General features: G+C 40.2%; 1 protein-coding gene across 16 annotated transcripts in view; it reads right to left on the reverse strand.

The window, feature by feature from the left end:
* The window catches only part of FMN1 (formin 1), a 498,278-nt gene that overhangs the window by 303,994 nt on the left and 181,371 nt on the right, over positions 1-12,913 (reverse strand). The window contains exon 8 of one of the 16 annotated variants that reach the window (XM_044925244.2): positions 7,070-7,871. The exons of the other annotated variants lie outside the window; for them this stretch is intronic. Within the exon in view, the coding sequence (XP_044781179.2) occupies positions 7,855-7,871 (17 nt within the window). The 3' untranslated portion in view covers positions 7,070-7,854. Of the gene's footprint in view, positions 1-7,069; positions 7,872-12,913 lie in introns of those variants that run through there. 16 annotated transcript variants of the gene reach the window in all.

Consider the following 12,913-nt stretch of genomic DNA (forward strand, 5'->3'; position numbering starts at 1 on the left):
TACCTGCCCAGATTTCTAAAGGCAACAGGACACTTGTTTCTCCCACATGGTGGAAAAGTACTCCAAAATACAACACATTACACCTGCCACCGTGCGTATTGCCTGTTAAGTGTAAAGTCTTGACTTGCATTGCTTCTTCCGTCAGACTTTAAGAACTGATTTTTCACATATATATCTATTTTCAAGTCTCTCTCAATTCTAAAACCAAAGATGAGAAAACCTATCAGACATCTAAGAAAAACCTCCAATGCACGGGGCCCAGGTTTGACTCCTGGTGGGGGTACTAGATCCCTCCTATTGCAAAAGCAGGACCTGATGTAGTCAAATAAATAAATTAAAAAAAAAATATATATATATATATGTATATATATACATATGTATATAATTATAAAAAAGTAAAATAAAAACTCAAGATAACTCAGTTAAAAGTGAACTTCAGATAACCAGCAGATCATTTTTTAGTGTTAGTGTGTCTCAGGCAATATGTGGTATTTAACACTAAAAAATTATTGTTTATCTGACAGTCATATTTAACGGGACATCCTATATTTTGTCTGGCAACCCTACTTCAGGATCTCTTGACACTCTTAGGGAGAACTATGCACAACAGGTCAAGAATTTCTAAAAACTGGCGATTGTGTGTGCACACAGATGGAGTTATAGTAGAAATCTTTTAGCTACCTAGAAACACTGATTCTAGACATTTCAGTTGAGCTGGCTTTCTTTAAAATCTCCTGGATTTTGTTGTTTTAGTTTTATAATGGCAGTTTGAGTTTTGTTTTTTCCCCCAAGTAATCTGATCTTTTCATATGATTTTTCACTGAAAATTACAAGGAAGTCAGTTATCTACTTTTTAAAGTGAACACAATAAACAATGATGTGAAATGAAGGCAACACAGAGAACACAAATGCACACACCACCCTCTTTCCCTTCTTGTAGAGAGAGAGGAATGCCATTGTTAAGAGCGTATGAAGACAGATACAGTGATTCAACACGCAAAACACAGCGGCCCCTCAAACACACACTTGTGAAAAGTCAGTTGTGCCCAGCGGCCCACCTATGAGCTTGCTGCAGGGTCACTACAGTCAAACACCAGCCAAGACAAACTGGAGACACAACCAGCTCACTTGTGAAAGCCAAACTTCTACATCAGCCAACCAATTTAATCCCTCCCTGTAAAGCCTCTATTCAGTGGTTCTCAGCCATGGCTACGTATTAGAATCACCCAGGGAGGCTGAAAAATCACTGAAGCATGAATTCCAGCCCAGAGATAGATTTTGTTGGTATGAGATGCACATTAGGCACTGGATTTTCTAACAGCTTTCCAGGTGATTCGGACAGACAGCCAAGGCTGAGAACTACAGCTACTGTTAGGGTTATCCTCCAACACTGCTGTCGGGGGATGCTAGAAGGTCACACATATATTTAGATTGTAAAAAGCATGCGTCTCCATCTGCTGCTAACTCCAAGCTCTCCTCCATCCAAGCTGATGAGCAAACAGCCAATGCACAGGACTTGGGTTCTTCCCTGCCCTCCTGTATGTCCTCTGAAATTTTAGCATCCTGAAGTAATGTTCAAAAGGCAGGATGATATAGAAGGGACTGCAGATGGGAATAAAAATGGCAAGATCTTCTGGTCAATTCCACTTTACTAATAAACCCAATGTAACCCACCAGATTATCGTTCTAGAAGTGTACTATCTGAGCAGCATGCAAAGGATGTCAGCTCAACTGATAGAAATGTGCAGCTTTTTAATTGAAGTATTTAGTTGTTTTACGATATTGCATGTGTTTCAGATACACAGAAAAGTGATTCAGTTTTATATACATACACACACACACATACACATATATTTTTTTAGATTATATATACACACACACATGTGTCTTCAGATTATTGTCCATTTCATTCCAATCCCAAAGAAAGGCAAGGCCAAAGAATGCTCAAACTACCGCATAATTGCACTCACCTCACACGCTAGTAAAGTAATGCTCAAAATTCTCAAAGCCAGGCTTCAGCAATGCGTGAACCGTGAACTTCCAGATGTTCAAGATTCACAGGGTCATCAAAAAAGCAAGAGAGTTCCAGAAAAACATCTATTTCTGCTTTCTTGACTATGCCAAAGCCTTTGACTGTGTGGATCACAATAAACTGTGGAAAATTCTGAAAGAGATGGGAATACCAGACCACCTGACCTGCCTCTTGAGGAACCTATATGCAGGTCAGGAAGCAACAGTTAGAACTGGACATGGAACAACAGACTGGTTCCAAATAGGAAAAGGAGTACATCAAGGCTGTATATTGTCACCCTGCTTATTTAATTTCTATGCAGAGTACATCATGAGAAACACTGGGCTGGAAGAAGCACAAGCTTGAATCAAGATTGCCGGGAGAAATATCAATAACCTCAGATAAGCAGATGACACCACCCTTATGGCAGAAAGTGAAGAGGAACTCAAAAGCCTCTTGATGAAAGTGAAAGAGGAGAGTGAAAAAGCTGGCTTAAAGCTCAACATTCAGAAAACGAAGATCATGGCATCTGGTCCCATCACTTTATGGGGAATAAATGGGAAAACAGTGGAAACAGTGGCTGAATTTATTTTTGGGGGCTCCAAAATCACTGCAGATGGTGATTGCAGCCATGAAATTAAAAGACGCTTACTCCTTGGAAGGAAAGTTATGACCAACCTAGATAGCATACTCAAAAGCAGAGACATTACTTTGCCAACAAAGGTCCATCTAGTGAAGGCTATGGTTTTTCCAGTGGTCATGTATGGATGTGAGATGGACTTGAAGAAAGCTGAGTGCCGAAGAATTGATGCTTTTGAAGTGTGGTGCTGGAGAAGACTCTTGAGAGTCCCTTGGACTGCAAGGAGATCCAACCAGTCCATTCTGAAGGAGATCAGCCCTGGGTGTTCATTGGAAGGACTGATGCTGAACCTGAAACTCCAATACTTTAGCCCCCTCATGTGAAGAGTTGACTCATTGGAAAAGACTCTGATGCTGGGAGGGATTGGGGGCAGGAGGAGAAGGGGACGACAGAGGATGAGATGGCTGGATGGCATCACCGACTTGATGGACATGAGTTTGGGTAAACTCCAGGAGTTGGTGATGGACAGGGAGGTCTGGCGTGCTGCAATTCATGGGGTCGCAAAGAGTTAGGCGCGACTGAGTGACTGAACTAAACTGAACTGAAGAAAGAAAAAAAAAATGCTGTCAATCTTGACTGTACAATGCCAATTATAAAATTGTCATTTTAGATGCAGATAATGTATATCAGACATTTGATGATATATTTTAACTCAATTTTCATAAAGTTGTATCTATTTTATGTAAGATGTATTACTACTTCCTCCATATTGGGGCTTCCCAGGTAGCTCTAGTGGTAAAGAACCTGTCTGCCAATGCAGGTGTGTAAGGGATGTGAGTTCGATCCCTGGGTTGGGAAGATGCCCTGGAGGAGGGCATGGCAATCCACTCCAGTACTCTTGCCTGGAGAATCCCATGGAAAGAGGAGCCTGGCAGGATACAGTCCATAGGGTTACAAAGAGTCGGACAAGACTGAAGCCAATTAGCATGCACACAAGCACACCCCCATTTTAGAGATAAACTGAAAGCCACAGAGGTGAAGTCCTTGCCCACGTTCACAGGGATAATAAGGAATGTAGCCAGGATCTGAACCCAGGAAGCCTGGCTATACTCTGTATACTAGTCCAGCCCTATAAGTAGCCACTGATGAGGACAAAAATCAATCATGATGACACCAACCCAAGCTTTCCAGTCACTACCAGAAGGAGCCAGCATTCTGGAGGGTCTGCTGCTGACTCAGCCTGCAGACACGGACTTCCTTGGAGGACTCAGCCCACATAACAGATCTGACTCAGGCCCAGTCCCCTGCAGAGGATCCACCCCAATTAGTGGTTTCCTGAAACTCACCCCTCATGGTACCAACTAGTCAGCATGAACGCATCCCCACATGTCCACAGGTTTTTTCCCACTTGGCCATTACTATACCCATTCATCTTTAGTAATATTTAGTCTTCCTCCTCCAATTGTTATCATGTGCTTCATTTTGTGAGGGCGACTCTGGGAGCCGCATTCCCAGCTGCTCCTAATAGAGAAGCCACAGCTGAATAAGTACCAAGATGCATCAGCCACCAGATTCTACAGCTTCCAGCTCATCCAGCCCCTTTGGCTCACTCAAGCAGCAAGCTGGCGGCCAGGCTCGTGGATTCACACACTCCCTCTCCAGTTCACTGCCTTAGTTACTGTGGCAACAGATGTCGCAGAAATACAAAGTCAGAGTCACTGTTTCCATGTCCTCTAAACGTAGGAGCAAACACTCAACCTTGCTGGTAATCAAATAAATATTAATAAAGCATAGGATACCATTTTTGTTCCTCCAGTTGGAAACCATTTTTAAACCATGAAACCTAATGTTGTCTAAAAAGCAATCAACAGAATCAGAAACCGTTAACACCTTTATCAACAAAAATGAACTGCCGTTAGAACATTTATTGACTGTTTTCTGTGAATCGGGCATTTGCCTCACTTTCTCTCGTCCTAAGAGGGTGACATTCTAGTATTTCATTTTGTAGGACACTGAGGATCACTGGTTAAGAAAGTAAAGTGGGTACTATCTTTGAGAAGGTCAGTTTCGCTATAGATACTGAGAGCAGACTCTGGACCTAGGATATCTAGTTTGCATCCTAGCTTGGGCACTTACAAGTAGTAGCATCTGGGTCAAGTTATTTCACCTCCTGTGCCTGTTTTCTCATCCTTAAATAAGGATAATGATGATTCCTACCTTACAAAGTTGCTAAAGAGATGAGTTAATATTTGTACAGTACCTATAGCACTGTTTGGTGCACGGGTGTATAATACATATTTTCAGCTGTTATTACTATTATTAAAAAATAATTTTTTCAATAATTTCATTTTCATTCCAAACTGATAACTTTGCTTCCTACTTCACTGACAAAACTGAAGCCACTGGAAGAACCTCCACATCGTTCTACCTACCAGCACTGATATCCATATTCTTTGCTCTTGGGATTGGTTACTAGAGATGACTTTTCATACGCCTATCAAAGCCAACCCCTCTGCTAGTACCTAATATCTCTATCCAAATCAATTTCTCAAAGATACCATTCCAGGAAGCCTGCCTTCTTCTTACCTCAAATTTCCCCTTTCTGCTAGAACCTTTTCTCTGGCATACAAAAGAACTATTACATCTCCCATCTTAATTAGAACAAAATGGAACCTTTCTTTTGGCCCCACATGCCCCACCAGCTACTACCCCAATTTAGTTCCTTTTGCAAAACTTCTCAAAAATTTTCCCACATACTGTCTCTGATTGTCATTCTCTTAAAGCCACTCAGAATGAGGCTTCTGCCCAAGCCCCCTCCACCAGGATCCTCTACGCTTCTAAATTCAATGGTCAATTCTCGATCCTTATTTTTTTCTGCTCTAACATTTGGCACACTTCCCCCAATCCTTCATACTCCTTTTGGACTCAGCATTCAGACCAACCAGAATTCCTCTTGGTTTTCTGGCTACCTCACTGGACACTCATCCTCGGTTTACTTTGTTGATTCTTCCTCTTCACCTCAATCTCTTGCTACTGGCGGTCCCTAGGGTCATGCCCTCCTGGTTTCCCTTTTCTATCTCCACTCAGCATCTCACCAATCTGAGTTTTATATATCAACTTTTAGATGTGCAAGTGACTCCCCAGTACACATCTGCAGCTCAGAAGCCCTCCGCACCCCAACTTCACACTCACATAGTATCCAAATGCCTGCTAGCACTTCCTTGTGCATGTCAAATTGACCCCTGGAGTTTCACATCTCAGAAATAATGCTTCATCCTTCCCCTACCACCAACAGTCTTCTCCTCCTGTCAGTGGCAGTTCCATCCTTCCATGGCTCAAGTCAAAAACTCTGTGGTCATCCCTGACTGCTCTCCCCTACCTCCAATCAAGAAATACAGCCACTGTGGAGAACAGTGTGGAGATTCCTTAAAAAACTGGAAATAGAACTGCCTTATGACCCAGAAATCCCATTGCTGGGCACACACAGTGAAGAAACCAGAATTGACAGAGACATGTGTATACCAATGTTCATCGCAGCACTGTTTATAATAGCCAGGACATGGAAGCAACCTAGATGTCCATCAGCAGATGAATGGATAAGAAAGCTGTGGTACATATACACAATGGAGTATTACTCAGCCATTAAAAAGAATACATTTGAATCAGTTCTAATGAGGTGGATGAAATGGAGCCTATTATACAGAGTGAAGTAAGTCAGAAAGAAGAACACCAAATACAGTATACTAACGCATATATATGGAATTTAGAAAGATGGTAACAATAACCCTGTATACAAGACAGCAAAAGAGACACTGATGTATAGAACAGTCTTTTGGATTCTGTGGGAGCGGGAGAGGGTGGGATGATTTGGGAGAATGGCACTGAAACATGTATAATATCATATATGAAACGAGTCACCAGTCCAGGTTCGATGCACGATACTGGATGCTTGGGGCTGGTGTACTGGGATGACCCAGAGGGATGGTACAGGGAGGGAGGAGGGAGGAGGGTTCAGGATGAGGAACACGTGAATACCTGTGGTGGATTCATGTTGATATATGGCAAAACCAATACAATATTGTCAAGTCAAAAAATTAAAAAAAATATATATATATAAAGAAAAAAAAGAAAGAAATGCCAATGGTTCTGCCTTCAAAACAAATTCAAAATCTGATTATTTTTTACTGCCTCCTTTTCTACCACCATAGTCCATGCCCCTATGCCCTAAGCAAGTACAATCTCTTGCCTGGATCACCATGAAGGTGAAACTGAAAGTTACTCAGCCATGTCCGACTCTTTGCAACCCCATGGAATATACAGTCCATGGAATTCTCCAGGCCAGGATACTAGAGTGGGTAGCCTTTCCCTTCTCCAAGAGATCTTCCCAACCCAGGGATAGAACACAGGTTTCCCGCTTTGCAGGCAGATTCTTTACCAGCTGAGCCACAAGGGAAGCCCACGAATACTAGAGTGGGTAGCCTATCCCTTCTCTAGGGGATCTTCCTGACCCAGGAATCAAACTGGAGTCTCCTGCATTGCATATTACATAGGAATCGAACTGGGGTCTCCTGCATTGCATATTATGTTATGATAACATAACAATCTGATAACTGTAACCTGGGTCTGCTGGGCCCCACACCCTCCTTCCGTGCCCCCAGTCCCTAATTAAACACAGCAGCCAGAGTGGGCTTTTCTAGACACAAAGAAAATCATGTCAAGTCTCTGTTCAAAATTCCCTCACAGCTCCCTACTTCACTCTCAACAAAAAGGCCGAATTTCACTCTCAACACTGGCCCGCAAAGCTGTTCATCAGACGTTCCTCCATGCCTTTTGTGCCACAGGCCTCTTTGGCAGTGGCAATGCCTACTGATCCCTTTAGGCTCCCCAGGTGGCACTAGTGGTAAAAAACCCATCTGCCAACACAGGAGACATAGAGGCAAGGGTTCTTGCCTCTATGAGTTGGGAAAATGCCCTGGAGGAAGGCATAACCTTTCTCCAAAGAATATATTTAGAGTATAAAATGAAATACCATAGATTACAGAGGAAACCAACTCAGTGTTATTTTAATGGCGATATATAATATTAATACATGTACTCCTTTATTAATACATTAAATAATAGGATCCAGTGGCAGGTCTAATGACTAACGGAACTTTGATGCGACGTGGTGATGAAAATAACCATATTTTAAAAGGTATACAACAACCATCATGTGATGTGATAATATCTGTGACTTCCACTGCTGACAAGGTCATCAGTTCTATTATCTAGGTTTGGGACCTGATGAAAAACATTAAATTCCAGTTAGATGTTATTATGAAAAAAATTGGATGGAATTTTTTCCCATCCAAATTAACAGACCCCCTGAATTTTAGCCTTGAACTCCTCAGAGGTCCTAGACTCCAGGTTAAGAGGCTCTAACTACACTTCTCTTGAATTTCCATTTCTGGCTAACAGCTGCAGCTCCCCAGCCCATGCTACACCCATTCTGTACTCAGAGACTTTGCACTGGCGGTCCCCTTCCCCTGCAGGCCCTTACTTCTTTCTCTTTTCTTATTTCTTTGCTCAAATGTCACAGTCTTAAGGAGTCCTATCCAGATCATATTATTTAAAATGGTAACCAAGTCTTCCACCACAATCCCAGTGCCTCTTATCCAACTTTTTTTTTCCATAGCGTTTATCACCATCTAATACACAGTCTACTTATTTTATGTCTTCACTATCTGTATTCACCACTAACATGCTCCCCTTTTCCCTTAGAAGCAAGCTCCTAGAAGGCTGAACTTTTTTCCCTTGATTCACTGATGTACTTCAATGCCTCAAACAAGTCCTGGCATGTAGGAGGTGTTCAGGCAATATCATTTAAATAAATGTTGCATTTTAACTAAAATTAACACTGAATGTTTATTATGTGAATTACCTCCTCTATACACAATTTCATGTAAGAACACGTTACAGGATTTTATCCATTCATCATCATGCCATATCCAATGTTTTTTTCCACTCATTTCAAACTGAGCTCTCATTTCAGTTGCTAGAAATGTTCCTATATTTACTCAGAAAGGATGGAGCACATGGTGTCAGCTGGTGTGAGCTGACATGTCTGTCAATTTAATGAGGCAAAACAGTAGTCTTGGAACCAGCTACCAAAGTTCAAATACTAGCTTCTCTCTTTATTAGCTATGCAAAGCCCAAGAAAAGGACATAATTTTTCTAAGCTTCAGTATCCTCGTTAATAAACTATGAATAATGATCTACCTCATAGCTATACTATGGATTATAGTTATCTACTCTGCGTGTAATGTTTAGTTCATTTCTATAGGGCTTGGCAGATGTAAAACAGATTCATTATTAGTTGTTATCACTGAAAAATGGAAATATTCTCTCGGAGAACAAGTGACAGAGTAGTCACTTGTGTGACTTATGAGTGTCTGGTATCCCACCTCTTAGAAAGGATAATTTAGAACAGATTTCTAAATTGTAAAAGCAATATAAGCATGCTCATATTTAAGAATTATAATTTAGAAAACAGGCAAATCCACTCCTCTGAGACACCACTGTTCGCATTTTGCCGTACTCCTTCTATTCTTTGTTCTATATACCTTATCAGGGTTGTAACCATTCCACAACTAGTTTTAAAAATGACTTTGAACTTTGTAGCAACTGACTTATTTCTGGTCCTTATCAAAATTAAGAATACTGAATAGCCAAAACAACCTTAAGAAAGAAGAACAGAACTGGAGGAATCACTTTCCCTGGCTTCAAACTAAATAGTACAAAGTTATGATAATCAAAACAATATCACACTGGCACAAAAACTGACACACAGATCAATATAACAGCACAGAAAACCCAGAAATAAACTCACACACTTATTGTAATTAGTCTAAGACAAAGGAGGCAAGCATATACAATAGAGAATAGTGGAGATTAGTGGAGCTGAGAAAACTGGACAGTTACATATAAAAGGATAAAATTAGAACATTCCCTAACATTGTACACAAAAATAAAAATCAAAATGGATGAACATTCTAAATGTAAGACTGGATACTATAAAATTCCTGGAGAAAAACATAGGCAAAACACAAATGGCAGCAATATATTTTTGGAACTATCTCCTAGAGTAATGGAAATAAACAAATGAGACTTAATTAAACTTAAAAGCTTTCGTATAGCAAAGGAAACCATACATAAAATGAAAAGACAACCTATGGAATGGGAGAAAAATATCTGCAAGCAATGCAACTGCCAATTAATTTCCAAAATATACAAACATGTCATACAGCTCCACGTCAAAAAATAAGCAATCCCATCAAAAAATGGGAGAACACCTGAATAGACATTTCTCCAAAGAAAACAGAGATGGTTAACAGGCATGTGACAAGATAAAAACTACAATGAAATCAAAGATCAAAACATACCAGTAAGAATGAACATCATCAAAACATCTACAAATAATGAATGCTAAAGAGGGTATGGAGAAAGGGGACCCTCCTATCCTGTTAGTGGGAATGTAAAACGTGCCGCCACTATGAATAACAGTATGGAGATTCCTTAAAAAACTAAAAATAGAGTTATTATACAACCCCATAATCCCATCTCTGGGCATACATCAAGAAAAGACAAAAAGTCTAACTCAAAAACATACATGCACATCATCATTCATTGCAGCACTATTCACAACTGCCAAGACACAGAAACAACCCAACTGCCTGTAAGCAGATGATTGGTCTAAGAAGATATGGTACATATATACAACAGAATATTACACAGCCATAAAAAAAGAATGAAATGATGCTATTTGCAGCAACATGGATGGACACAGAGATTATCAGACCACGTGAAAGAAATCAGAGAAAGACAAATATCATATGATATCACTTATATGTGGAATCTTAAAAAATGATACTGATGAACTCACAAAACTAAAACAGACTCACAGACATAGAAAACTAACTTATGATTACCAAAGGAGAAACAGTGGAGAGGGATAAATTAGGAATTGGGGATTAACAGATACACGTTAATTGGGAAAGGAGTACGTCAAGGCTGTATATTTAACCCTGTTTATTTAACGTCTATGCAGAATACATCATGTGAAATGTGGGCTGAATGATTCAAAGGCTGCCACCAAGACTGCTGGGAGAAACAGCAACAATCTCAGATATGCAGATGATAACATGCTAATGGCAGAAAGCAAAGAGGAAGTAAAGAGCCTCTTGATCAGGGTGAAAGGAGAGAGTGAAAAAGCTGACTTAAAGCTCAGCATTCAAAAAACTAAGACCATGGCATCTGGTCCCATCACTTCATGGCAAATACATGGGGAAAAAGTGGAAACAGTGATAGACTATTTTCTTGGACTCCAAAAGCACTGTGGGTGGTGACTATAGCCGTGTAATTAAAAGACGCTTGCTCCTTGGAAGAAAAGCTTTGACAAATCCAGACAGCATATTAAAAAGCAGAAACATCACTTTGTCTACAAAGGTCCGTATAGTCAAAGCTATGGATTTTCTAGTAGTCATGGATGGATGTGAGAGTTGGACAAAAAAGAAAGCTGAGCACCAAAGAATCAATGCTTTCAAATTGTGGTGATGGAGAAGACTCTTGAGAGTCCCTTGGACAGCAAGGAGATCAAATCAGTCAATCTTAAAGGAAATCAGTCCTGAATATTCATTGCAAGGATTGATGCTGAAGTTGAAGCTCCAATACTTTGGCCACCTGATGTAAAGAGCTGATTCATCGGAAAAGACCCTGAAGCCGGGAAAGATTGAGGGCAGGAGAGAAAGGGGTGACAGAGGATGAGATGGTTGGATGGCATCACCAACTCAATGGACATGAGTTGGGCAAAGTCCGGGAGACAGTGAAGAACAGAGAAGCCTGGAATGCTGCAGTCCATGGGGTTGCAAAGAGTCAGACACGACTGAGCAACTGAACAGCAACAATTATTATAAACAAAACATATAAACAACAATGATCTGCTATTTAGCACAAGGAACTATACTCAATAGTTTGTAATAACCTGTAATGGGAAATAATATAAAAGATAATAAATATACAAATATATATAAATCATATATGTATGTATATAACTGAATAACTGCTGTATATCTGAAACAGTATTTTAAATCAATTATACTTCAAAAAATTAATAAAACAAACAAATAAAAGCAGTGATCCACTTTAAAGAAAGAAAAGGAACAAAGCAAAACAGAGACCACACTCCCATCTCGCTGATCCCCCAGAGATCTGGCTCAGTGTGCTGGAAGCTCAGCTCATACCTGACACAGAAGCAGGAAGCTCCTCCAGGTACAGCACAACAGGACAGAATCTGTTTGTTCCTGGTAGTGACATTGACCATCCCACTCTCCTTCAAACACCCTACAGCTGATCTGAGTTTGGGTGAGAAGGGGAAAGGTGTGAGGAGGTTGGGGAGAGAGTCCAGAAGCTTCTTCTCTGAGACTGTCTAAAGATGGGCCAACTCCACAAGTGCACGGGTGGGAAGGGAGGGGAGCAAGTTCTCTGAGCAGGCTCATACTTGAGGGAATTGGCTGTGTCCTCTGTAACCTTAGGCTCTGGTTATGGCCACTGAGAACCAGGCAGTAAGCCACAGGGAATAGAGCTCTGCCATGCCCTCAGGAAAGGCAAACAGAATTGACACATTTTGTAGAAATGAACCTGCCGTTTTCACTTGCTTTGGCACATGGAACTAAATAAATGTCAGCTATTATCACACACATGATCATTCCTGGATCAGACCCAGGGAGCTACATTTTTTACATGGTCACTGGTGATTCTGATGCAGCATTTTTCAAAGTACAAACTAGAACAGTCCTCTTCAAACTCTTGCTCACGCACCCACTACAATTTCTCTAAAAAAATAAACTCACACATTCTAAACTGACATTTGAAACTTGTCACTGTAAGTTTAAACAGGACAATTTATAAATACTGATCTGAAAAGTGAAACTACTAATTTTTTAAATGTAGTTAATGGAATCTAATAATATCATAATTTGCCACTCAGCATTATCTGTTTTAAAAGGCTGTGAACAAATGGCTTTAACATTCAGAAATTTTACCTGGTTCTTTTATTTCCTTTTTAAATATTTCAGTTACTTTTAACAGAATTTAGTAATAATGCAAGTATCCTCCAATAAAAAAGGAACCCCCCAAAAAAACAAAATAGCTTTTTTATACTTGAATGACTATTATTCACCCTTTTATAATTTTCAAGGAATAAAAATACAAAAATGATTTTTAAAACTTTCCTCTGATCACAATCAGTTTTAGGTTTTGTTGTTGTTGTTTAGTTACTAACTTGT

This window comes from Bubalus bubalis, chromosome 11, assembly GCF_019923935.1.
Source record: "Bubalus bubalis isolate 160015118507 breed Murrah chromosome 11, NDDB_SH_1, whole genome shotgun sequence".
Lineage (NCBI taxonomy): Eukaryota > Metazoa > Chordata > Mammalia > Artiodactyla > Bovidae > Bubalus > Bubalus bubalis.